This window comes from Aquarana catesbeiana, linkage group LG07, assembly GCF_042186555.1.
Source record: "Aquarana catesbeiana isolate 2022-GZ linkage group LG07, ASM4218655v1, whole genome shotgun sequence".
Lineage (NCBI taxonomy): Eukaryota > Metazoa > Chordata > Amphibia > Anura > Ranidae > Aquarana > Aquarana catesbeiana.
Window position 1 is genome coordinate 57,312,697 of NC_133330.1, and position 25,597 is coordinate 57,338,293.

The window sequence follows — 25,597 nt, forward strand, 5'->3', positions numbered from 1 at the left end:
TGTACACGGCCTTAGAAGAAAACCTGTTATTCCCTGTACACACGGAATTTCGGCCCGCAAAAGACAGATGAGAGTTTTTAATCAGAAAATGCGACCGTGTGTATGCTCTATCGGACTTTTGCTGGCCGAATTCCAGCCAGCAAAAGATTGAGAGAATGTTCTTAATTTTTTCGGTTGGGAAAAGTTCCTATCTGAAAATGCGATCGTCTGTGGCAATTCCGATGCACAAAATTCCTACGCATGCTCGGAAATAATTCGAGGGAAGCATTGAACTTCATTTTCTCGGCTCGTTGTAGTGTTGTACAACACCGCGTTCTTGATGGTCGTAATTTCAGCGAACTTTTGCGTGACCGTGTGTATGCAAGGCAAACTTGAGCGGAATCCCGTTGGAAAAACCATCATATCTTTTTTCGACGAGAAGTCTGATCATGTGTACGCGGCATTAGAGTCTGCAAGAGACTTGAGACTGGGGCGGATATTAACCTCCCAGCAGGACAACGACTCTAAACATACAGCCAAAATGGTTTACATCAAAGCATATTCATGTGTTAGAATGGCCCAGTCAAAATCCAGACCTAAATCCAGTTGAGAATCTGTGGCAAGACTTGAAAATTGCTGTTCACAGACGCTCTCCATCCAATCTGACAGAGCTTGAGCTATTTTGCAAAGAAGAATGGGCAAAAATGTCACTCTCTAGATGTGCAAAGCTGGTAGAGACATCCCCAAAAAGACTTGCAGCTGTAATTGCAGTGAAAGGTGGTTCCACAAAGTATTGACTAAGGGGGGCTGAATACAAATACACGCCGCACTTTTAACATATTTATTTGTAAAAAAGTTTGAAAACCATTTATCATTTTCCTTTCACTTCACAATCATGTGCCACTTTGTGTTGGTCTGTCACAAAAAAATCCCAATAAAATACCTTTACCTTTTCGGTTGTAACATGAGATGTGGAAAATATAAAGGGGTATGAATACTTTTTGAAGGCACTGTAGCTTTTTTTCTGGAGTTCAGCTTTAATTAAAGCAGACAGCCAGCCAAAAGTAACAAGATACAATGATTAAAGCCTGACTCTGGGCAAAAAAAAAAGGTTTTCCCCTGCAATCAGGCTGTGCCCGCACTGCACTCGTTAACTGCTCGTTTTTGTCTAGCTGATTGGAGAAAGCTTATACTCACCGATCCTCCTTTCCACCTGCAAACGATGCAACCCCATGATCCTGCGGTGGACTGTTCCTGATGTCCCAAGCAGGTCTATGCACGTGATGACGTCCGGAACAGTCCACCCTACAAGACCGCTAGCCCGCGGAGGAGGGAGTAGGAGCCACAGGGACCAGTCTTGTGCTGGGAGGATTGGAGGATTAGGTAAGTATGTACTGTATCTCTATTATCTAATCCCCTAGACAAAAACGAGCGGTTGACCCGTGCGGTGCAGGCACAGAGAGTTAGATGTACAAGCAGATTTAGAAGAAATTATAGCCAAGCTCCAGCTCACACTTTAGTTACAGCATACAGTTTTTTCTTTTAGGATAAAGGCTTTAAATGAATGCTGATTATTGTAAGCACCCCTGTCCCCCCCCCCCCCCCCCCGTAAATGGTTTTCCTCAGCACTCTAACTGATGCATTTGCTGGAGAGCTTGTTCCGTGGAAAAACAGACTTACTGGCTGGATCACCAGGTAAAAATAAAAGAAAGCAGACCTGAAAAAAGTAAACTAATGCAGCCATCATATCTAAGAATTGTGTGCTACAATATAATAAATGTTTGCTTTTTGGTTTAATACCACTTTCAGCTTTATTAGATAGCATACATTTGTGTTTTCTCACCTGTCTTTACTTTATTTTACCTTTTAGCATCTGCTTTCTTTGTGACATATGAAACTGTGAAACGTTGGCTTCACTCCGAATCCTCTCCATACCTCTCTCCAGTAGTGCACATGGTAGCCGCCTCTATGGGGGAAGTGGTATGTACAATAACAGCATTAAATATAGTAGGATATATTTTTGCATTAGTATTTTTTGGAAATCACTTATCACCAACATTTTTTATCTTCTTTATTTTTGCAGTAGTACAGGGAGGGGGCTTGCTTAACGTCGAGTCTTCTCCTTCCCCATGCTAATTGTTGGTGCTGTTTATTTGGGAACTGTGCTTTATTTACTGTCTGGGACTTGCTCAGATATTACATGTTGAGGAGAAGTAGCCAAAAACGTAAACTGAAATTCCTACTGAGTTTTTTTTTTTTTTTTCCAAGCAAGAAGAATCTTTGTTGCTCTTAGTCTCCGATCATTTTCCTCAATTTAATTCATCATTGGTATAAGTTGGGGAAATTTGTGCCCAATCATTGGTATTAGTGGGAGGAATATTGGACGGCACAGTGGTGTAGTGGGTAGCACTCTCGCCTAGCAGTAAAAAGGGTCGCTGGTTCGACTCCCAACCACGACACTACCTGCCTAGAGTTTGCATGTTCTCCCTGTGCCTGCGTGGGTTTTCTCTGTGTACTCTGGTTTCCTCCCACACTCCAAAGACATGCTGGTAAGTTTATTGGCTTCTGTCCAAAAATTGTCCCTAGTATATGAATGTGAGGTGGGGACCTTGGATTGTGGGCTCCTTGAGGGTAGGGACTGATGTGAGAGTGCGATGTATGTGTGGAGCGCAGCCTAAATTGTGGGCGCTATATGGGTACCTAAAATAAATAATAATATAATTGATGAGCATCTTAATGAGACACAATGTACAGGGATAGGGACAATTGTAGACACGCACCCACACTCGCTCAGGTTGAACTGGATGGACTGGTGTCTTTATTAAACCTTACTAACTATATAACTGTATAACTATTGCCCCATCATTGGCATTAGTGGGAGGACTTGTGCCCTGCCATTGGTATTAGTGGAAGGAATAGTGTCCCATCATTGGTGTTAGTTGGAGGAATAGTACCCATAACATATGTGTGAATTGGATGCGGTTTTCACTGCATCCAATTCGAATGACATGCGAATGTGACCGGCTCTCAATAGAGCCGGTTCACACATATCCAGAATGGCCACAGTGCGGTTTCCAAAAGGGTCCTGAGTGTTTTTGAATCTGGTTCAGGTGCAAATTCAGGCAAACATTCGGACCTGTATCACACCTGAAGTGGTGAACAGCAATGCACTGGACCCCATGCTGGAAACTGCGACCGCACATATGTGCACCCAGCCTTAGTTGGAGAAATAGTGCCTGATTGTTTATATCAGTGTGAGGAATTATGCCCATTTGCTGGTGTCAGTGGGAGGAATAGTGTCCCATCATTGCTGACAGTGAAAGAAAAAATGGTCCATCGTTTTCTTAGCAAGAGGAATGGTTCTCTGCTGTTGCTGTCAGTGGAGGTAATGGTGCCTCCTTGTTGGTGGCAGTGAGAGGCAATAGCGCCCCAAGGGTCAGAGAAAGAGAGGGCTGCATTCGGCCCACGGGCCACAGTTTGAAGACCACAGGTCTTGATCATTGTTCTTTCACAATGCTTTTATTGAAGAAAAAAAAAGTTGTTTACAACATACAAAATTGGTGCAGGTAAAAAGTTGCAAGGCATATGGTTGAACATTTCAAAGTCAAATAATCATACAGACAGAATCAAACTGTAATGAACAATAACATTGATAGAATGGTAGCAGAGCCCTCCTACACAAAAAAGGGTTGCGGAGACAAATTGCATCGTTAGAGGCAGTCGCAAACCTTGTGTAGCCAAGGTTTGGCCTGCCAAAGTAGTAAGCCATAGGAAAAACAAAAGCAGCATCTACTGTTGAGTTGGCAGACATCTGTATTGTGGGGTCCAGTGTTAGTGTTAAAGAGGGAACATTAAACAGTTGTCAGGGCTGGGCTCAGAGCTGGCCGCTCAGCTGTTGGCTAATTGCCAGCTCCTTTCTCTCCACAGTGACTCAGTTGTTGATGATCTGCTCGTCAGTCCTGGCTACTTAAAGCCGTCCAGCTCACTTCATCTCTGCCTTCACCTTTAGTCACATCTCAGAGACTTTCTCCTGCGTTCCTGTTGAAGACAGCTCGGCTGACGTCCCTTCTGGCTCCTGATCCTGCTTGCTGTACTACTACGTTGATTTCTGGCTCTCTGATTTTGCCATTGGCTGACTACCCGATCTGGTTACTGAACTCTGGCTATGTATTGACTACGCTTACTCTGTTTACCTTTTTATTATTCTTAAACAAGTGTGATTAACTGTACTTCTGTCTCGGTCTGATTCATGGTTTCTGGTAGTAGGCGAAGGCCATGAATTCAGAAGATGCAGTCAGTCCACTTGTTGGTAATATTTTTTCCAGATTGGATGACCAGGATCACCGCATGGATCAGTTTGGCGTTACAAATGCTCCTGAGTCGCATGGCTCACCTGGAATCTTCCACTATGGCTGCTCTGGTACAACCTGTGTTGCAGGCCGTCCCTGCTGCTGCTCCATTCTCTGTGCACCTGCCTCGAGTATTACCTCTATAAGAGACATGTCTGGTTCCGCTCTGCTTCCTCAGCGATTTAGGGGCAATCCAATTCAATGCAGAGGGTTTCTCAACCAGGTTGAGATATACTTTGAGATGCTGCCCCAGGCGTTTCCCACTGACAGAAGCAAAGTAGGTTTTGTGATATCTTTGCTTTCTCAGAGAGCCTTGGCCTGGGCAAACCCTCTATGGGAGACGCAAAAACTCGTGGTCCTGAGTTACCCAGAATTTGTGGCTTCCTTCAAAAGGGTATTTGACGTTCCCGCAAGCTCCGCTTCTGCTGCCAAGAGCCTCATGTCCATCAAATAGAGTACGAGAACTGTCGCCGATTACGCCATTAAATTCCGTACTCTGGCAGCAGAGATTGCTTGGAACAATGAGGCCCTCGTGGCTGCCTTCTCTCATGGTCTCTCGGATAACATCAAGGATGCGTTAGCAGCCCGAGATTTACCCACTGAGCTGGAGAGGTTGATCACATTTGCCATCCTCATTGACTCCAGACTCCGAGAAAGACTCTTTTAAGGAGCACTGGCACAAGCCTCCTGTACATTTGTCTCCGAGCTTTGCCTCCCACACCTCCCATGCCTCCTGGTACCGAGTCGGTCTGTGAAGATGAACCTATGCACTTGGGCTTCACGCGTCTCTCTGCATATGAGAGAGCCCTTAGGAGGAGGGAGAGATTGTGCCTTTATTGTGGCCAGTCTGGTCACTTTTTGAAGTCTTGTCCTACCCATCCAAGGAACGCCCGAACCTTGAGGTCCTGTCACGGACAGACCTTAGGTGGCGTTGTTTCATCTCCAGTTTCCCAGAAAGATAAGCCCCTGGTTTCGGTTACCCTGTATTGGGCTGAGTCATCCGTCAAAATACAGGCTCTAATTGACTCTGGGGCTGCAGGCCTGTTCGTTGATGCTGCCTCTGTATCAAAGCACTCGATTCCGCTGCAGCTGCGTGGCACTCCACTTGCCATTGAGGCTCTTGACGGGAGACCTCTACAGCCTGTCCATGTAACTCGTGAGACTGTTCCGTTGTCCATGGCCGTAGGGGCCCTTCACTATGAGATAATTCAATTCCAAGTTATTTCCTCACCTAAGTTTCCGCTTGTAATAATCGATATAAATATTAATATTATATCTGTGTATTAATTTATCTAGTCCCTATAATTAGTTGGTCTATTAAACTCTGAGCACATGCTATTGTTAATATCACAATAATACCAGGTTAACTATGAAACCAAACACACGGTGCTGCTAGTAAAACAATATCTTATTTTATTTCCCAAGGAGTTAGGAAACTATCATAAAAGTATTAAAAGGGTATTACAATGTTACATAGCTTACAATCAGAACACACTTTACTAACAGTACATCTCTACAACATATAACAACAATGAAATATCAAAAATACTTATCACACATGGTTTCCTCTGTTAGTTCTGGATGATAAAAGGGGTCTGGGCCTCATGGAATATAGGCCCAAGCCCTCGGTCAGAGCAAGGTCCCAAGATAGCAGAGGGACGACCTTACAGCAGGCTTCTCAGCAACCAAAAAGGGGAGAACAAAAGCCTGTGTTCCTTTCATTCAAACATACACGCCCACTCGTAGCCACCCCCATTTGCCTTTTATCCAATACACTTTGCCGAGAGGTATCCCTTCCAAATGTCTGCCCATTCTCCAGGAAGCATGCTATATTGTCCAGCAGGGCCAACGTCTCTATTAGCCCTGTGTCAGATCTTCAATAGACATCTTGGCAGCAGTGGTCTCTTTGAAACTTTGTGCTCACACATGTCACAGCAGGTGGGCTTGAGCCAAGGCATTGTTCTTCTGATCACAAAGCTTTGATGTGTTTTCATTCCTACCTGGCTGTGTCAAACAGGAAGTGAAATACCAGAAGTAAGATATTAAACCATGTTGCTATCCAACATATGCCGCTTTGCGCCTAAAGAGCGCATACCACCCTTCTTCAGACACGGCTCCTATTGAACAGTCCATAACTGTTTCCTCCCCAACGTGTGTTTCCAAGCCAGTACCTATAGAACAGTCTTTAACTGTCTTAACGTGTTGTGTTTTCAACATGTGCAGAAACAGCCCCTATGGAACAGTCCATAAATGTCTTAACGCATGTTGCGCCTCTCACCATAGGCCTCAGAACCAGCTCCTGTGGAACAGTCCATAACGGACCTAACGTGCTGTGTTTCCCAACACGTGCCGCTTTGTTACTGTGTGACACACCAACATCATTCTTCCGTGACAGCTCCCATGTCACCATTCTGTAGCTTCTTCTTTCTAACATCTTCATGAAGGGGTATAAAACAGGCAAGGGGTGTCCATACACTCATCATTCACCAGCACACATCCAGAGCAGCATCTTAACCAGCTTTCAGATATAGAGTCTCGAGGAGGGCCTTTTGCCCATGTTACTAGCTTAAAATATACCTTTATCACACTATACCATGACATAAATCAACCATTACCATAATATATACATATATACCTATGACCCATCAGATTTCGGGCATGTCAGTGGTATTGCAGGGCTCTGACTTGGCAGCAAAGTCTCTAACTTGTACGCAGAGTCCCTACCGTCACTTCGTTCCCCATCTTGCATAAATAACTGGGCGACCCTTCTATATAAATATCAAGTCCAACAACACATATAAATCTGCAACAATGACAAAACCCACACAATTCCATCCCTGTGCCTGGATTTAAGAGACCATGCCCAGGGTACACCATGCACCCCTACCTATTGTTAGGTTCAAAGAACCATCTAGTTCCATGACTAACGTTACATCGGCATTCTTTAGGACAAGGAAACAAACTCGTCTATGTCCCAAATAATACCCAGGTGCTTCCTTCCCAGCAATGATCCTTCCATCCCGAATACAGAATGAAATATCTTCCCAACCATGTATTGACCTGGCATACAAAGGACATCATGGTCATGCTTCTGACCAAGGGAAGTATCAACCTGCCTCCATCTTCTAGCTTCTTTGATCATATGTGGGCAATTGGCCTCAAACGCAAGAAGATAGAATCCCCAGTCAGTAAGTTCCATTAATGCCACCAAATATACAGACCGAGTCTGCACTTCTGTATTTGAGATCATACAGCATAACACCTTTCACAATCCAAACCGGTACAGCCCATCCAGGCAATCGACCACCACTTTGAATCAGTGTAAGCGACGTGTTTGGCAAAGTCTTACTGAGCGGTGATGCTAACTCATAAGGCCTCTGTCCCTCATATGGAGACTGTACAATCAGCTCAATGCTGGTTGACACTTCCACCTGCCACTTTGTGCACGCAAGAGCCAATGACAGATTCCTGTCCTATACCATCACATTCCCTACCAACCTCTCAACATGGTTGACAAAATCTTGAGCCACTTTAACCTGGGTATTTATGTGACTTTGTTGAATGCTATCATGGATGCCACCAATCTCTCTGAGTACCAAAGCCCCGCTTAAGTTCTGAAGCTATGGCTGCGAGTTTGTTCCTCAGGAGGCCGATGTCCACCCCATGAACAACATCCATCCCAGCTCCTATTCCCCCAATATAGGACTGAATACATCCCTCCTCTTCCGGTTACTCCTCAGACATACGCGCCCTGCATGAACCTCATTCTGTGTCCGCACATCTCTGGGAGCAAGTCACTGGTACAATGGTTGCACTTGATTCAGTGTATACTCAGCACATATAGGGTAATAGGTTTTTATCAACCACTGTGAGATGTTGCAGCGCCATGTGGTGAAGGCATATTGTACCCTGGTAGCCAGCGTTTGTTCCCTTTATCTAACGGAGCGTGCTCCTGTGTCTATTCATCAACCAGGCGTATCCCCCCATACAAGGAAATTTTCACCCCATTGATGTGTCACCTGGCCAACCTCTAGTCTGGCCAACTGACACCTTATTATGTATAAGCGCCAGTCACCTGGGCACCTGCACCATATTACTTCCGTTATGTCAATATATGTCATACATTAAAAACATTTTCTTCTTTCAATTCCTCCCTTCAACAAAAAACATATATTTCACATTTCATGTTCTGACGGATTGGATGTGTATATTCCTTCCCCAACCTCCAACCCATTGCACATGTATTAATAGCATGTTTGCATTCTTCAGGAGAGACTCCGGCAAAAATGTTTCACAAGTCTCGTTGATGGGCAAAGTCCTTCAGATCCAGCATTAGCCCTAAATTGTCCATAAGCAAAAACAAGTATTAAACTGAATCTTTTCGTTTGTCCCTTCTCTCCTGATGTTTATCAGAACAAATTTGCGGTGTAGTATGGCCGAAACAAACTGCCAACCATATGAACATCTGTCATCCCTGTTCCAGAGACCTCTCCAATCACGCTTCACCAGGACTCTGGAAGTGAAAAAAACAAGAGCAGAATCAAATTCTTATCCATAATATCTGCTCGCTTACTACATTTACTTATAGTTCCTTCCTTGGAACCAGGAACTTAGTATTCCTGGTTTCTGAAACCCTGACCAACCTATCAAAACAACCATGACCTCTTTAGGCTGAACGCACTCTAAAATGGATCCTTCTGGTATGATCAAAAATTTTAAAAACATGAACTTGAACGTTGCTTCTCAAAATTCAAAATTTTAAGCATTAAAAAGACAATGCATTATCTGTGCTTTCAGACCTATGCACTAACCCCCCTTTCAGGTGGACAAAGCGTACACCTTGTAACTTTTTCCACCTGAATGAACATAAAACAAAGAGGAAAAAGAAACGAACTCCAGAGGCTAGAATGGTTTCCTACCAACAACTCTTGTCTTAAATCAACAAAATGTATTCAGCAGCAGGACATATCCCATGACCATCTATTCAGCTGCTAATTGACAGAATAGCCAATTACCCCCCTTTCAGGTGGACTAAACAATTTCTCCACCTGAACAAACAAAAAAATAAAATGGATGACTAAACACCTACCAAAAATATTAAAAAAATTAAAAACCTTAATAACAAAAGAAATTAAAATTCTGGCCATTATCACACAAAAACAACATGACAAGACAACCCCCATAAGACAATGACAAACACTCAACTTTTAACTAAAGACATCCATGGATTTTCCTCCTGAGAAAAGTAATTGCTCATTTCCATCTGAAAGACAATTAGTTAATGGGAAAAACAAAAAAACAAAACATCTGTACCTCATCACAACATTTGTAACTTCACTTGTAACCCTTGAAACCCTTGAAACCCTTAATGCCTAACTATTGTTTATCTTATTTTTTTCATTGTTTGCAAACAATTACTAATTAATGAGCTCATGGTACCATTTGATAATCGATTATGCCTTTACCATAACCTAACCCCTGTTTTGCTAAATGTGCCCACTGTTGTTCTCTCTTTGAAGAACCTACAACTAAACACAGACATTAGTATCCAAACCAGTTTTATCTTCTTCCAAGGTCTCTGAAAAAGGAACACAAAAACAGTGATTACACACAGCTATCATGACAATTGACTTTTTGAGTCCCCCAAGCCTTTTCCCATTAATTGCAATGCCAGGGGAACAATTGTTATGAATACGGTTTAGAGGTGAGCGTCATATTTAAATAAAATATGGCAAGGAAACATTGACCATAAAATTCTTCGCAACCATGCAGCTCACTAAGTGCTGCTAACATTGTTTTCCCCAGTGCTACATTTGAATAACCATGCGGCTACCTCCATTTTGATTTTACGTAACTGTTCTAAATACTGGCTATTTTCCGTTTGTAGTCTCAGCATTTGGGTCTTTAAGGCTGGATTCACACCTATGCATTTTTAGTGCTTTTTGCATTTTGCAGATTTGCACTACAGTCCATTTAACATGGTTTCTTATGGAACACGTTCTGTAGTGCAAATCTGCAAAATGCAAAAAGCACTAAAAATGCATAGGTGTGAATCCAGCCTAAAGGGAAATGGGTTTGATTACTATGGCCTCCATGCTTTGGGTTGCTACCCCATTGGGCAGAATACACTTCATAATGCCTTGGGGTCGTTTTGGGGTACTGCGACCTTCTTTTGATATCATTATTTGCTGCGCAACAATACTTAGCGATGTGACCCCCCCTTTTACACAAAAAACATTTGAGGGCTGGTCTCTCTGTATAGGCCCTTCCTTGAGCATACGACAGTGGAAACTCACATTGCTGGACATTATTACTATGATTACTATGCTTGGAATATCCATACTTTACACTTTCATCTGAGGAGTCATCAGAAGTTTCAACTCCTGAATCACTTTCAAGCACGGTTATCGCATTTTTATTTACATCTCCACCATTGATTCCTGTCATAGCAACATCACTTGCAGCAATAAGAGCGTCTGTTTTTTCTGCATGCTCCACTTCTATTTTTGCTGAGCACTGCGCATGTGCGGAGGGTACCTTCACCATTGCACATTCAGCTTTTGCATGTTTGGAGGATAACTCCATTATGGCTGCCTGTGCACCCTGTAATTCTGGGGTTTCCTGCTCCATGCTGCCTTTGACCCATATTCCCTATCACTGGACTCTTGACAGAAGTCTTGCAGGATATTGACAAAATTTTGGTAGGATCTAGCATTCCTCAGAGCCATTCTAGTGGGATAGCTTACATAACACTTATTGGCCATTGAGTATATGAAACTTGTATCATCCTCCAATAAGTCAGGACAGTTGAACACTTTCGTATACAATGCAAGATACTCACTGCAGAACAAAATTGGGTCATCTCCTCTCCTAAATCTCATTTGTTGTAAATCAGTCATACCATTATCACGACTGTCCACAATACGCTGCAACTCTTTCCTCCGCACCTCTGCATCTGCTAAGTTATCGTTAACCTGTGCAAATAACTGGCCTGCCAAAGGTCCTGGTAGCCATGCTCTCAGAAGAGAACATGCATCCTCATTAGTCAAATGAAATTTAAGGACTAGAGCCTCAAATTTATTGGACAGACTCACTGGTGATTCCAGGGCATTAAATTCACCCAGAATCTGGCACAAAGTAAGTCTCTCTTGGATTGTAATCAAACTGTTATCCTGCTTCGAAGCTATGGGTGCAATAGCAGACTGTGTTTCATCACAGCCCTTCTCCTCATTGACTGTGCAGATATTGGCCAATTAGCACGTTCCTTTGTGCTCATTGAGCGATACTATACATTGCTCTTTAGTAAGAAGCTGGGAGTGTGCATTTGCTAACTTTCTTTCTAAAGACATAACCAACTCTTCCATCTCTGACAACTTTATTCGCAATGACTCTAAAAGTTTGCTCTTCATATCACAGTCCATGCTGCACCTCTGAAGCTGTTCTTGTAGCTCACGGTTTCTTTCTGACAAATTGCCTGCTGTAGTCCGCAATTCATCCATCTCACTACTGGAGGCTGTTGCAATCTTTAGGTTTTCACTGATTTTCTCTATGTCCTCCCCGAGACATCTCCTCTCTGCTTCCCACTTCCCCTCCATTTGCTCAGATATAAATTTAATTCTGAGCAACGCTGCAATTTCATTTGCCAACCATTCTTTTTTAACTTTCTTTTTTAGCTGTTTACCCAATAATCTGCTATTATGTTGGTGACACTGAGACAATAATACATTACACTGGCTTTTAAGAGGTTCATCTGCACATGAATGATAATTGGCAGAAGCGTACTTTTTAACATATGTATACACTAGTTCCATTTCACAACCATACAATCCACACAATTCTATTTGTACTAGCGTTCCAACACTGCACTGAGTAATAAACCAAACTCAATTATCGTTAGCTCTTACAACTCACGAAAAAAAAAAAAAACTGAATCGCTCTTCTAGTATTCAATATTCTTCATTCGTTACCACTTTTACCTGATATCCTTCAAAACCATTAAACTTTTGCATATCCATAGAAAAGACCCACCACACTGTGGCATTATCGGCTGCCTTGTATATGAGCACTTCTGTCCTGTAGGTTCTATGTGGCTTTTAGGATTACCACATGCTTACTGGGGAATATCCATTGATATGCTAATTAGCCTACCCCCACTGAAGCTCGTCTGACCTGCTTTTACCAGAGTTGCTTATCATGTAAAGACAAACAAACAACAACAAAAATAAAAACTGATCCAAAGCCATTTAAACCTAACAGTGACTTGTAGTTCTACAGCCTACCAGACGCAAGGCACATTCTAAGACACAAGGCAGACTCTCAATCAATGCCTTCTCGTTAGGTTGCAGGCCAGATTGATCTCCTATTGGAACCAAGCTATTTCACTCTCACGTGGGTAAAAAAAAAAAAATGTAAAAAATTAAAAATTTAAAATAACAATCTATATTTCTCCCACTTTTTCCTCAAAGATGTATGGTAATTCCTGTCAATCTCTAACCAAGGGTGATCAGCCCTTTTACTCGCCAGCACCTTTGGCTGGTTACAGGCCTAAAGCATATTAATGATACAAACGTTTAACATATATACATATATCAGCGAAAGATCTCACCAGGTTCTACGTTTCCCTGATGAAATATTTCACAGAATCTTCATGACCATCCAAGCGTGGTTTTAGAATTTGCGAGCCAGCGCCAATCTTGTCCACACTAGAGATGATTTTGAGTTCTGGGTGTAGTTTAGGATTAATACTTACAGGGACTCAAGACAAAAATACATTTAGGTTTTTTTTGTGGATTCTGTGTAAAAATAAAATTCACAGTCCCATCTGGGGTGCCAATTGTAATAATCGATATAAATATTAATATTATATCTGTGTATTAATTTATCTAGTCCCTATAATTAGTTGGTCTATTAAACTCTGAGCACATGCTATTGTTAATATCACAATAATACCAGGTTAACTATGAAACCAAACACACAGTGCTGCTAGTAAAACAATATCTTATTTTATTTCCCAAGGAGTTAGGAAACTATCATAAAAGTATTAAAAGGGTATTACAATGTTACATAGCTTACAATCAGAACACACTTTACTAACAGCACATCTCTACAACATATAACAACAATGAAATATCAAAAATACTTATCACACATGGTTTCCTCTGTTAGTTCTGGATGATAAAAGGGGTCTGGGCCTCATGGAATATAGGCCCAAGCCCTCGGTCAGAGCAAGGTCCCAAGATAGCAGAGGGACGACCTTACAGCATGCTTCTCAGCAACCAAAAAGGGGAGAACAAAAGCCTGTGTGTTCCTTTCATTCAAACATACACGCCCACTTGTAGCCACCCCCATTTGCCTTTTATCCAATACACTTTGCCGAGAGGTATCCCTTCCAAATGTCTGCCCATTCTCCAGGAAGCATGCTATATTGTCCAGCAGGGCCAACGTCTCTATTAGCCCTGTGTCAGATCTTCAATAGACATCTTGGCAGCAGTGGTCTCTTTGAAACTTTGTACTCACACATGTCACAGCAGGTGGGCTTGAGCCAAGGCATTGTTCTTCTGATCATAAAGCTTTGATGTGTTTCATTCCTACCTGGCTGTGTCAAACAGGAAGTGAAATACCAGAAGTAAGATATTAAACCATGTTGCTATCCAACACCGCTGGTTATTGGTTATCCTTGGTTACAGAGGCACAACCCTTCTTTTGATTGGCTCTGTGCTAAGGTTCTGTCCTGGTCGCCACAGTGCAGTGAGAGATGCTTCCAGAAGGTAGCCAGGGTCCTGTGCACCTCTTCACTCTCCTCCCTGCTGGAGGAGTATCGTGATTTTAGCTATGTCTTTGGTACTTTGCCTCCACACCGGTGGTATGATTGCGCAATTGACCTTCAACCTTCAATTGACCTTCAACCTGGTTCCATACCCCCTCGTGGCCGGGTTTACCCTCTGTCGGTCTTGGAGGATAAGGCCATGGAGAAGTATGTTGCAGACGCACTTTCTCGAGGTTTCATCTGCAAATCCTCGTCTCCTGCTGGAGCTGGTTTCTTTTTTGTGAAGAAGAAGAGTGGTGAGCTGAGACCTTGTATCATTATAGGGGTCTCAATCATTTCACGATTAAGAATCTATATCCCATTCCGTTGATTACGGAGTTATTTGACCGCCTCAAGGGAGCAACAGTTTTCATGAAGCTTGATTTGAGAGGGGCATACAATCTCTTCAGAATTAAGGAGGACGACGAGTGGAAAACTGCGTTTTAATACAAGATCAGGTCATTTTGAGTATCTCGTGATGCCTTTTGGCCTTTGTAACGCTCCGGAAGTTTTCCAGGAGTTCATTAACGATGTCCTCCGAGATTTGTTGCAGTTATATGTGATGGTTTATCTCGACGATATCCTTATATTTTCCAATTCCCTTGAGAGCCACCACACAGATGTCTGTCGTGTGCTTCAGAGACTAAGAGAGAACAATCTCTATTGTAAATTGAAAAGTGCAAATTCGATTGTGAACAGGTTAAATTCCTAGGCTATGTCATTTCCACTGCTGGTTTTTCGATGGACCCAGAGAAACTTTCAGCGGTCCTACTATGGCCTGGACCCGTGGGTTTACGTCCTCTGCAGCATTTTCTTGGCTTTGCCAACTATTATCGCAAGTTTATTCGTAACTTCTCGTCTCTGGTCAAGCCCCTGACTGATATGACCAGGAAAGACCGCAACCCACAGAGTTGGTCTCCGGAGTCCATTAAGGCCTTTGAGAGTCTCAAGGCTGCCTTTGTTTGTTTCTGCTCCTGTGTTGGCACACCCTGATCCTACGTTGCCTTTTATTCTAGAAGTTGATGCTTCTGAGACTGGAGTTGGCGCCCTTCTGTCTCAATGTTCTAACTCTGAGTGCGCTATGCATTCGTGTGGCTACTTTTCCAAGCAATTGTCACCGGCAGAGTGCAGTTACGAGATTGGTGACAGAGAGCTGTTGGCGATCATTTTAGCCCTGAAAGAATGGAGACCTCTCCTTGAAGATACCACTGTGCCGGTTCTCATTTTTACTGACCATAAGAATCTCACATTCTTGTCTGAGGCTGAGCGCCTCTCTCCTAGAAGGGCATGATGGGCTCTTTTCTTGTCGAGTTTTAATTACATTGTCTCATTCTTACCCGGTACTAAGCATGTAAGGGCTGACGCCTTGTCACGACAATGTTCCTCCACTTCCAAGATGGAGTCGTTTCCGGTTCCTGTGATTCCTCCTGATCGTATTCTGGCTACGGTTCGCACCAGTCTTACTTCTCCTTTGGGTGACACAATTCTTGCTACTCAGGTTGATGCTCCTCCTGAGAAACCTTGTGACCGCTGCTTTGTTCCAGAGAGTCTGCTGTGCTCCAGACTTACCATTCTCCCAAGGCTGCTGGCCACCCTGGGAAGAATCAACTCTTTTGGGCCATTTCCCAACAGTTCTGGTGGCCTAGTCTATGTGCTGATGTATCTGCCTTCGTAGCTGCCTGTTCCGTGTGTGCTCAGAGTAAGACTCCACGACACCTTCCAGTGGGCCTCCTACAACCCATACCCAATGCAGAGAGGCCCTGGACCCACCTGTCTATGGATTTCATTGTGGAGTTACCCAAATCCCAGGGCAACACAGTTATCCTTATGGTGGTTGACCGGTTTTCGAAAATGTTGCATTGTATTCCACTCAAGAAGTTGCCTATTTCTAGGGAACTGGCTTCTATTTTTGCTCAGGAGATCTTCCGCTTACATGGGCTACCCAAGGTGATTGTCTCAGACAGGGGTAGTCAATTTGTGTCCCGGTTCTGGCGATCCTTTTGTGCACAGTTGGGTATTCAGCTTGCTTTCTCCTCTGCGTATCACCCGCAGTCTAATGGGGCTGCAGAACGAGCCAATCAGTCCTTGGAGCAATTCCTACATTGCTATATTTCTGACCATCATAACAACTGGTCAGACCTCTTACCGTGGGCAGAGTTTGCTCAAAATAGTGCCTTGATTTCAGCTTCCCATGTGTCCCCGTTTATGGCGAACTATGGTTTCCAACCTTCCGTATTGCCTGCCTCGTTTGTTCCACAGAGTATTCTTGCGTTAGAGGAGCATCTCTGTGGCCTTCGTTCCACTTGGGCGCAAGTCCAGGAGGCTTTGCAACATGCTAAAGATAGGTACAGACTCCATGCTGACCGCAGACACCTGCCTGCACCTTCCTACCAGGTTGGGGACAGAGTCTGGCTGTCGTCTCGCAACCTCCGACTTCGTGTTCCTTCTTTGAAGTTCACACCTCGGTTTATTGGGCCTTTCCGTATCCTTCGCAGGATTAACCCAGTGGCTTACGTGTTGGACCTTCCTCCTATTATGCGCATCCCTAATGTGTTTCATGCCTCCTTATTGAAACCTTTGGTCTGCAACTGCTTTACCACCTCGGTGCCACGTCCTCACCCTCTACAGGTTGAGAACCATGACGAGTATGAAGTACAACCCATTGTTGACTCCGGTAGGTTCCGTGGGCGCACACAGTACCTGGTGCATTGGAAGGGGTACGTTCCAGAGGAACTCTCTTGGGTCTCATCCTGGGACGTACATGCCCCTGTCCTCCTCCGTGATTTCCATAGACGTTTTCCCCTCAAGCCCCGTGGTCCTCCAAGAGGGAGGGGTCGTTGAAGAGGGGGTACTGTCAGGGCTGGGCTCAGCCCTTCCTTGTCTGAGTTGGCCTCTCAGCTGTTGGCTAATTGCCAGCTCCTTTCTCTCCACAGTGACTCAGCTGTTGATGATCTGCTCGTCAGTCCTGGCTACTTAAAGCCGTCCAGCTCACTTCATCTCTGCCTTCACCTTTAGTCACATCTCAGAGACTTTCTCCTGCGTTCCTGTTGAAGACTTGCTCGGCTGACGTCCCTTCTGGCTCCTGATCCTGCTTTCTGTACTACTACGTTGATCTCTGGCTCTCTAAAATTGGCCCCATGATCGTTCTATAAAGTGGATCTTTGTGGATCCAAATCACTGTTTCAGAATATTTCAATGGAAACTGCACTTCATTAACTCTGTGGCCATCTTGATCCAGCGATATTGCAGGAGATTGAAGAAGGCTTTTCCAGCGCTCCAGATTTTGTGATGTCAGGAATGGAATGGTATAATAATGGTTCTAATAGAACATTAAAAAAAACAAAAAAGGGGGGAGAGAAAGAGGAGGCAGCCATCCTCAGAGGGTGTCCATAGCCTCTGTGAGCATAGCAATGAGAAGGAAGGGGGGGGGGGGGGGTGTGTGGAGGCACCAACTCTGCTGACACTGTCATATGGTGTAGGTGTAATGCATACACTTACTGGTAAGTCGGTTCAGATGGGGTGGCGATGTCTATCGAGGGTTGTGGTGTCCTGGGATGTGCTGGTGTAGAGGTGCAGGCTGCAGTGGCGGTCCTTCGGCTCAGGGGATGTTGGTTCCTGGTTGAAAAAAGGCTGTACAGCAGTGTCCAGTATGAGGAAAATCCACGCTTAACCACCCCGGAACGCGGAAGTGACGTCAGCTGTGCATAGGAAACATTCAGACACAGATAGGAGATAATACAGGCTACGCGCTCGGGGCTCACAGCTCCTTCTACTGGCCTGTTTGCTCTCAGGAGGAGAGCAACTTAAATAGAAGTACAGGACATCTGACTGACGGGATGTGGGCGGGGGGTCCGCGGCTGTGGAACAACCAGCGGGCCCGCATTGTGAAACAAGTATGTAATAAAAAATAAATAAAAGTTGGAAGTGGGAAAAAACATGTTCAAAGTTAATAGTTTAATGTGAAAAGGAAAAAAATGTTTTATTTAAAAAGGATCATTGATTTAATAAGCAACTATTTATAAAAGAAAAACACAAAAAGAAAAAAACCTTTGATAAAAGATTGGTAAAAGAAGAGTGTCAAAGGGTTTAAAAAATGCATGAGGATGCATTGTTGGTTGGTGGGCAATGGAGCACATTAAGGGATAAAAAGTAGGGGGGGTGTGGGGAAAGAGGTTTTTTTCCTCCAAGTTATGCATTATCCCAGGGAAACAGAGAATGTACCCAGTGGGAAATATTTAACTAGAGGGGACAAGGATTGATAGTCAAGGGTAAAAAATATTGGTAAAAAAAAAAAATATATATATATATATATATATATATATATATATATATATATATATATATATATATATATATATATATATATATATATATATATATTGATAAAAAATATATATAGATATTGCAGGAGAGACTCAGCTGCCTGGGACTCTCCCGCGTCATTGGCTGAGACAGCAGCGTGGCGCCATTAGCTCTCATAGCTGTCAATCAAAGTCAATGAGCCAATGAGGAGAGAGGGAGGGGGGGCCGAACTGCAGCTCCGTGTCTGAATGGACACACAGAGCAGCGGCTTGGCTCAGGTGCCCCCAATGCAAGCTACTTCCTGTGGGAACAGGAGGGAGGGGCCAGAAGTGTTGGCGAGGGACCTGAGAAAAGGAGGATCGGGGCTGCTTTGTGCAAAACCACTACACAGAGTAGGTACATGAAAAAAAACAGAGACTTTAGTATCACTTTAAAGTGGTTGTAAAGGCAGAAGCTTTTTTAATCTTAAAGCGGAGTTCCGCCAAAGTTAGCAGCTACAAATACTGCAGCTGCTGACTTTTTTAAAATATGGACTCTTACCTGTCCAGGGCGCTTGCAATGTCGGCACCCGAAGCCGATCTGTCCCTCGGGTGGAGGCGCCGCCATCTTCGGTAAGGGAATCAGGAAGTGAAGACTTGCAGCTTCACAGCCTGGTTCCCTACTGTGCATGCGCGAGTTGCGCTGCGAGATCCTACCGGTCCCTGCTGTCTTCTGGGACCTGTGTGTCTCCCAGAAGACAGCGCGGGGGGGGGGGGGGGAGGCGCCGGGCATGGTGTAGATAGCCGCAGATTCGGTGGCTATCTATGCCAGGAAGTGGGAGCAAATACCTGGATTAGACAGGTATCTGCTCCCCCCTCCCCCCTGAAAGGTGCCAAATGTGACACCAGAGGGGAGGGGGATTCCGAAAAGCGGAAGTTCCATTGTTAGATGAAACTTCGCTTTAATGCATTCTATGCATTAAGATAAAAAGCCTTCTGTGTCCAGTAGCCCCCTCAGCCCCCATAATACTTATCTGAGGTCCCTCCCTGTCCAGCGACGTCCACGAGTGTTTCAGCCATTGGAGATTCTTCTTCCTGATTGGCTGAGACACAGCAAGGGCGCCATTGGCTTCCGCTGCTGTCCAGCAAAGTCAGCTAGCCGATCAGGGAAGACAGTGGGTGGGGCCAGGTCGGGGCTCCATGTCTGAATGGATACACGGAGCTGTGACTCAGCTCGGGTGCCCCTATAACAAGCTGCTTGTTGTGGGGGCACTGGACAGGAGGAAGGGGCCAGGATCACAGAAGAGGGACCCGAGAAGAGGAGGATCCGGGCTGCTCTGTGCAAATCCACTGCAAGAGAGCAGGTAAGTATAACATGTTTGTTATTTTTATAGGAAAAAAATGAGACTTAGCCTTCTGACCTACCAGACAAATCTGTGCTGTGTGACAAGGTCATGTAAATCTTAGACAAAGTTCCTATGGCAGGTTAAACGGCACTCATGTGTATTTCATTAGTCCATATATGGCAGGTTAAATGGCACTTGTATATTTCATTAGTCCATTCACTTTTTAGAGTTCAGCTTTAAATTCGATATGGTATCTGGCGTCTTTCTTTTTTTTTTTTTTTTTTTTTTTCGTGCTTGTTGAATTATTATATGAGAATCATGTTTACCTTTGTTGTATATTTCACACTTCTGTCTGCATCAACTCTTTCACAATGGAATTGCACAAGAAGCCATTTTAATTTGAAATCACCTCCAATCTGTATTACCAATGTGCATTCCATCAGAATAAAAATTGAAGTTATTTGTGATGTCATTTCTCATACATGGGAGAATCTGTGCTGAAAATCCAGATGATTACCTGGGAGCAACTCTCCGGTCCTGTAAATAAACATGTCATCGATGTAATGCCTTGAATTGGATGGGGAAATTACAATAGCATTGTGACTCCTGGTGGTGGACGGATCCATGACACCATGTACATTCCTTCTGTATCACTAATATGACACTGCGATGTGACTGCCCCATCTCGGCTAGATAACAATGCCCTTGTGTTACAGGAAAATAAGATTGCGTGCTGGATAAATCATCCCGTTCTCTAGTCACTCTCTGACAGAAAGATTAAATCGTTTTTGTATTGGTATGCCAAAATTGTTCTGTGTACAAAATAGCTGTCCCTTTTTATTTATTTTATTTTTTAAAAGCTGAACTCCATGCAGATAAATACACAGATGGCATACATATAAAAGCTGTTTTACCTGCCTAAGAATTTGTATTTCTACCCATCCAGTGATGCAGTGCGATTTTTGTGCCCCGTAGACTTCAAGTCATACTGCAGTTGGACTACATTGTCACTTTGGAAATCGGGTGAAATCACATTTGCACTTGTGTGAACGAGCTCTAAACATGCAGTGCCTTGCAAAAGTATTCACCCCCCTTGGCTTTTTACCTATTTTGTTACATTACAGCCTTTAGTTCAATGTTTTTTTTTTAAATCTGAATTATATGTGATGAATCAGATGGATCAGAACACAATAGTATACGTTGGTGAAGTAAAACTAGAACAATAAATACATAAAAATATTTTTCAGAAATAAACTGATAATTGGCATGTGCGTATGTCCCCCCCCCCCTTTGTTATGAAGCCCATAAAAAGCTCTGGTGCAACCAATTACCTTCAGAAGTCACATAATTAGTGAAATGATGTCCACCTGTGTGCAATCTAAGTGTCACATTATCTGTCATTACATATGCACACCTTTCTGAAAGGCCCCAGAGGCTGCAACACCTAAGCAAGAAGCACCACTAACCAAACACTGCCATGAAGACCAAGGAACTCTCCAAACAAGTAAGGGACAATGTTGTTGAGAAGTTCAAGTCAGGGTTAGGTTATAAAAAATATATCCAAATCTTTGATCCCTAGGAGCACCTTCAAATCTATCATAACCAAATGGAAAGAACATCACACATCAGCACAACAGCAAACCTGCCAAGAGACGGCCGCACACCAAAACTCACGGACCGGGCAAGGGGGGCATTAATCAGAGAGGCAGCACAGAGACCTAAGGTAACCCTGGAGGAGCTGCAGAGTTTCACAGCAGAGACTGGAGTATTTGTACATAGGATGACAATAAGCCATACGCTCCATAGAGTTGGGTTTTATGGCAGAGTGGCCAGAAGAAAGCTATTACTTTCAGCAAAAAACAAAACGGCACGTTTTGAGTTTGCGAAAAGGCATGTGGGAGACTCCCAAAATGTATGGAGGAAGGTGCTCTGGTCTGATGAGACTAAAATTGAACTTTCAAAGAAAACGCTATGTCTGGTGCAAACCCAACACATCACATCGCCCAAAGAACACCATGTTTTTCAGCAGTCGGGACTGGGAAACTGGTCGGAGTTGAGGGAAAGATGGATGGTGCTAAATACAGGGATATTCTTGAGCAAAACCTGTACCACTCTGTGTGTGATTTGAGGCTAGGAAGGAGGTTCACCTTCCAGCAGGACAATGATCCCAAACACACTGCTAAAGCAACACTTGAGTGGTTTAGGGGAAACATGTAAATGTGTTGGAATGGCCTAGTCAAAGCCCAGACCTCAATCCAATAGAAAATCTGTGGTCAGACTTAAAGATTGCTGTTCACAAGAGCAAACCATCCAACTTAAAGGAGCTGGAGCAGTTTTGCAAGGAGGAATGGGCAAAAATCCCAGTGGTAAGATGTGGCAAGCTCATAGAGACTTATCCAAAGCGACTTGGATCTGTGATAGCCGCAAAAGGTGGCTCTACAAAGTACTGACTTTAGGGGGGTGAATAGTTATGCACATTAACTTTTTCTGTTGTTTTGTCCTATTTGTTGTTTGCTTCACAATACTAAAAAAAAACACATCTTCAATAGTTGTGGGCATGTTCTGTAAATTAATTGATGCAAATCCTCAAACAATCCATGTTAATTCCAGGTTGTGAGGCAACAAAACACGAAAAATGCCAAGGGGGGTGAATACTTTTGCAAGGCACTGTATTTTCTCTACAAATGTTCTGCATGATCTAATCAATACTTTCTTCCACTAGGACAACTGACAGTGACTTTGTATGAATTTTCCACTAGGACAACTGACAGTGACTTTGTATCGATTTTGGGGACATCCCAAAGAGATTGCATCACTACCTAATGCGCGGTCACAGATAAAGAAGCTTCTAATTTAATGCATTTATTGCTGAATTGTATGTCCACCATCATGTTGTGAAGTGAGATGAATCAACTTTACTACTGACATGTCTGCTTGTTTGCTGTCAGTAAATTTCATAGACTCTCAGTTATCTAGCAGCTGCATTTCCTCTCCCCCACACCCGAAAAAAAAAAAAAAAGAAACAATTAACCCAAGTTGAAGTCATCATGCTATTTTCTAAAAGACTGCAGAGCATATCTGATATAACACAGGGAACTGAGCTCCATGAAATAGTTTTTTACAAGAAAAGCCCCTTGTGAACACAGGCAGTTGTTGGTTTGTATGAGTATTGAGTTTCTATATGGCTTTGTGATTGTGTAAGGGCAGACCTGTATATTTTTACCTCTTTGAAACCATTGACTTGGGGATTGGCTCTATTTTGGTAAGAGTTGGACCTTCCATAAGTATGTAAGTAGTAGAGAACCGTATTGAATTTTTTTTGTAGATCCGACTTGAAGTCAACACCTTCAATGTAAAGCTGACCATACATGGATCAAAATCTCGGCTGAACTGGCTGAATTTCGATCCATGTATGGGCTAGCTGGTGCAACCAGCCTGATTGATTGACTTGTGTAAAACCAGCCTGTTGGGTTTTTCCTGAACAATCAGTGCCACTGGCTGTAGCCGGCAACACTGATCATTGTATTCAACTGGTGATGAAGGCTCCCTGCTGGCAGAATATAATCATTTGGTGGGAGTGATTTCCCCATCCATATCGAATGTGTGGATGGGGGAATTTGTTCATTCTTTTGGTTAAATGAAAAAAATGAATCATGTATGGCCTGCCTAACTCTACTCAAACCTGCAGTTACAGCTGCCATGTTAGTATATATTTCTGTATTACTATAGTGCAGGCTTTTTTAATCCGAGTTCCTGCAAAAGATGCTAGGGGTTCCTTAAATAGTGAGCAATGACAAATTGATCTTCTCTCCCACCTACAATAACTACAAATGTAGGGGGGGAATTTCCCACTAACATTTATTGTAATGGGTCACTTCTGCATTGACCACCAGTGCAAGGTTTTTTTTTCCCACTGACCACCAATGTAAAAGTGCATTTCTCCACTGATCACTAATGTAAGAAGGTATTTCTCCTCTGACCATCAATGTAAGAAGAGATTTCTCCTCTGACCACTGACATAAGAAGGTATTTCTTCTCTGACAACCAATGTCAGCAGGTATTTCTCCTCTAACCACTGATGTAAGAAGGTATTTCTCCTCTGACCACCAACGTCAGAAGGTATTTCTACTCTGACCACCAATGTAAGAAGGGATTTCTCGTCTGACCACCGACGTAAGAAGATATTTCTCCTATGACCAACGTAAGAAAGGATTTCTCCTCTGGCCACCAATGTAAGAAGGCATTTCTCTATTGGCCACCAATGTAAGAAGGCATTTCTCCCCTGACCACCAATGTAAGAAGGCATTTCTCCTCTGACCACCAATGTAAGAAGGCATTTCTCCTCTGACCACCGCTGTAAGAAGGCATTTCTCCTCTGACCACCAATGTAAGAAGGCATTTCTCCCCTGACCACCAATGTAAGAAGGCATTTCTCCTCTGACCACCAATGTAAGAAGGCATTTCTCCTCTGACCACCGCTGTAAGAAGGCATTTCTCCTCTGACCACTGCTGTAAGAAGGCATTTCTCCTCTGACCACCGCTGTAAGAAGGCATTTCTCCTCTGGCCACCAATGTAAGAAGGCATTTCTCTATTGGCCACCAATGTAAGAAGGCATTTCTCCTCTGACCACCAATGTAAGAAGGCATTTCTCCTATGACCACCGCTGTAAGAAGGCATTTCTCCTCTGACCACCGCTGTAAGAAGGCATTTCTCCTCTGACCACCAATGTAAGAAGGTATTTCTTATTTGTAGAGGCAGCACATGGAGTCAATCAGGCATACTACAGTGCAAGGATCATGCTGATAGGAGGGGGAGCAGAGTGACAGAGAGATGAGCTTATGAGTGCTGCTTCTCCCCTCGCTGTCCAGTCACAGGCAGGATGCGGGGAAAGAGACCCGTAAATGAAAGTAATACAGCAACTGCCAGGTAAGACCATGCTGTGTGGCAAAGCTGTTTAAATCTGAGGAATGGTTGGTCGGAAAAACAAATCTTTTGGCAGGTAAAACCGCTTTAATCACTAACTAACTAAGGACTAATCCGCTTGAAAGCCTTATTCAGTCTCCCAGCTGCATCACCCTGTTGCAGACATGTGATGGTGTTTCTGTCTCTCCTGGAATTTCCATTTAAGTTACGGTTCCAGAGAGTGCAGCAAGAGTTGTGACACTCCACAATGAAGGGGGTGGGACCAGAAACTGTGATGGTTATAGAGGTTGTTGCTCAAGTCCCTGAGTGATACAATAAGCCAGTGGGTGAGTCAGCCCCCAATTATCCACCCATAGTTGAAATATTTATTTTAGGTGGACTAACCCTTAAAGACCACACATTGGCCTTGCAGTATATTGTTGGGCACAGCATGGACAATTTGTTATGCTTCCCAACAGGATTTACCCTGCAGTACAGCAAAGAAAAAAAAGGATGTAAGAGAAGAGGAGCAGGAAAGTGGAATTAGTGGTGCAGCTGGAAATGGCTTGTAAATAAAGATGAATGGAGACAGATATCCACTGAACCTGCCAACAAATTCATCATATGATTAAGGCTTGAAATGTGCAAATTAGGAGCTGCCAGCCATCAGCCACCCACACAACAGTAAGCACTGTCATCGCAGGAACCAGATAGTTTTCTGTTTTCTAGAACTGAGTGGCATTGTCTGCCTGTAAAAGTTTAAAGCCTAAGTTCACCTTTGTTCACTTATTTTATTTTTTATTTTTTCCTAAATTCCATCTCCCCTATGTACCGATATAGCTTTCATGTACTTTTTTTTGCAAAAATATCAAAGTTTTCCATTAAATCTACAGACGCTTACTTCACTTGTCCTCATCCATGTTTCCAAACATATT

At 43.5% G+C, this 25,597-nt stretch overlaps 1 protein-coding gene across 1 annotated transcript in view; it reads left to right on the forward strand.

Annotated features, from left to right (window-relative positions):
- Positions 1 to 25,597, forward strand: part of SLC25A26 (solute carrier family 25 member 26) — a 237,641-nt gene that overhangs the window by 19,243 nt on the left and 192,801 nt on the right. Inside the window, exon 3 of the mRNA XM_073592196.1 lies at positions 1,850 to 1,959. Within this exon, the coding sequence (XP_073448297.1) occupies positions 1,850 to 1,959 (110 nt within the window). The remainder of the gene's footprint in view (positions 1 to 1,849; positions 1,960 to 25,597) is intronic.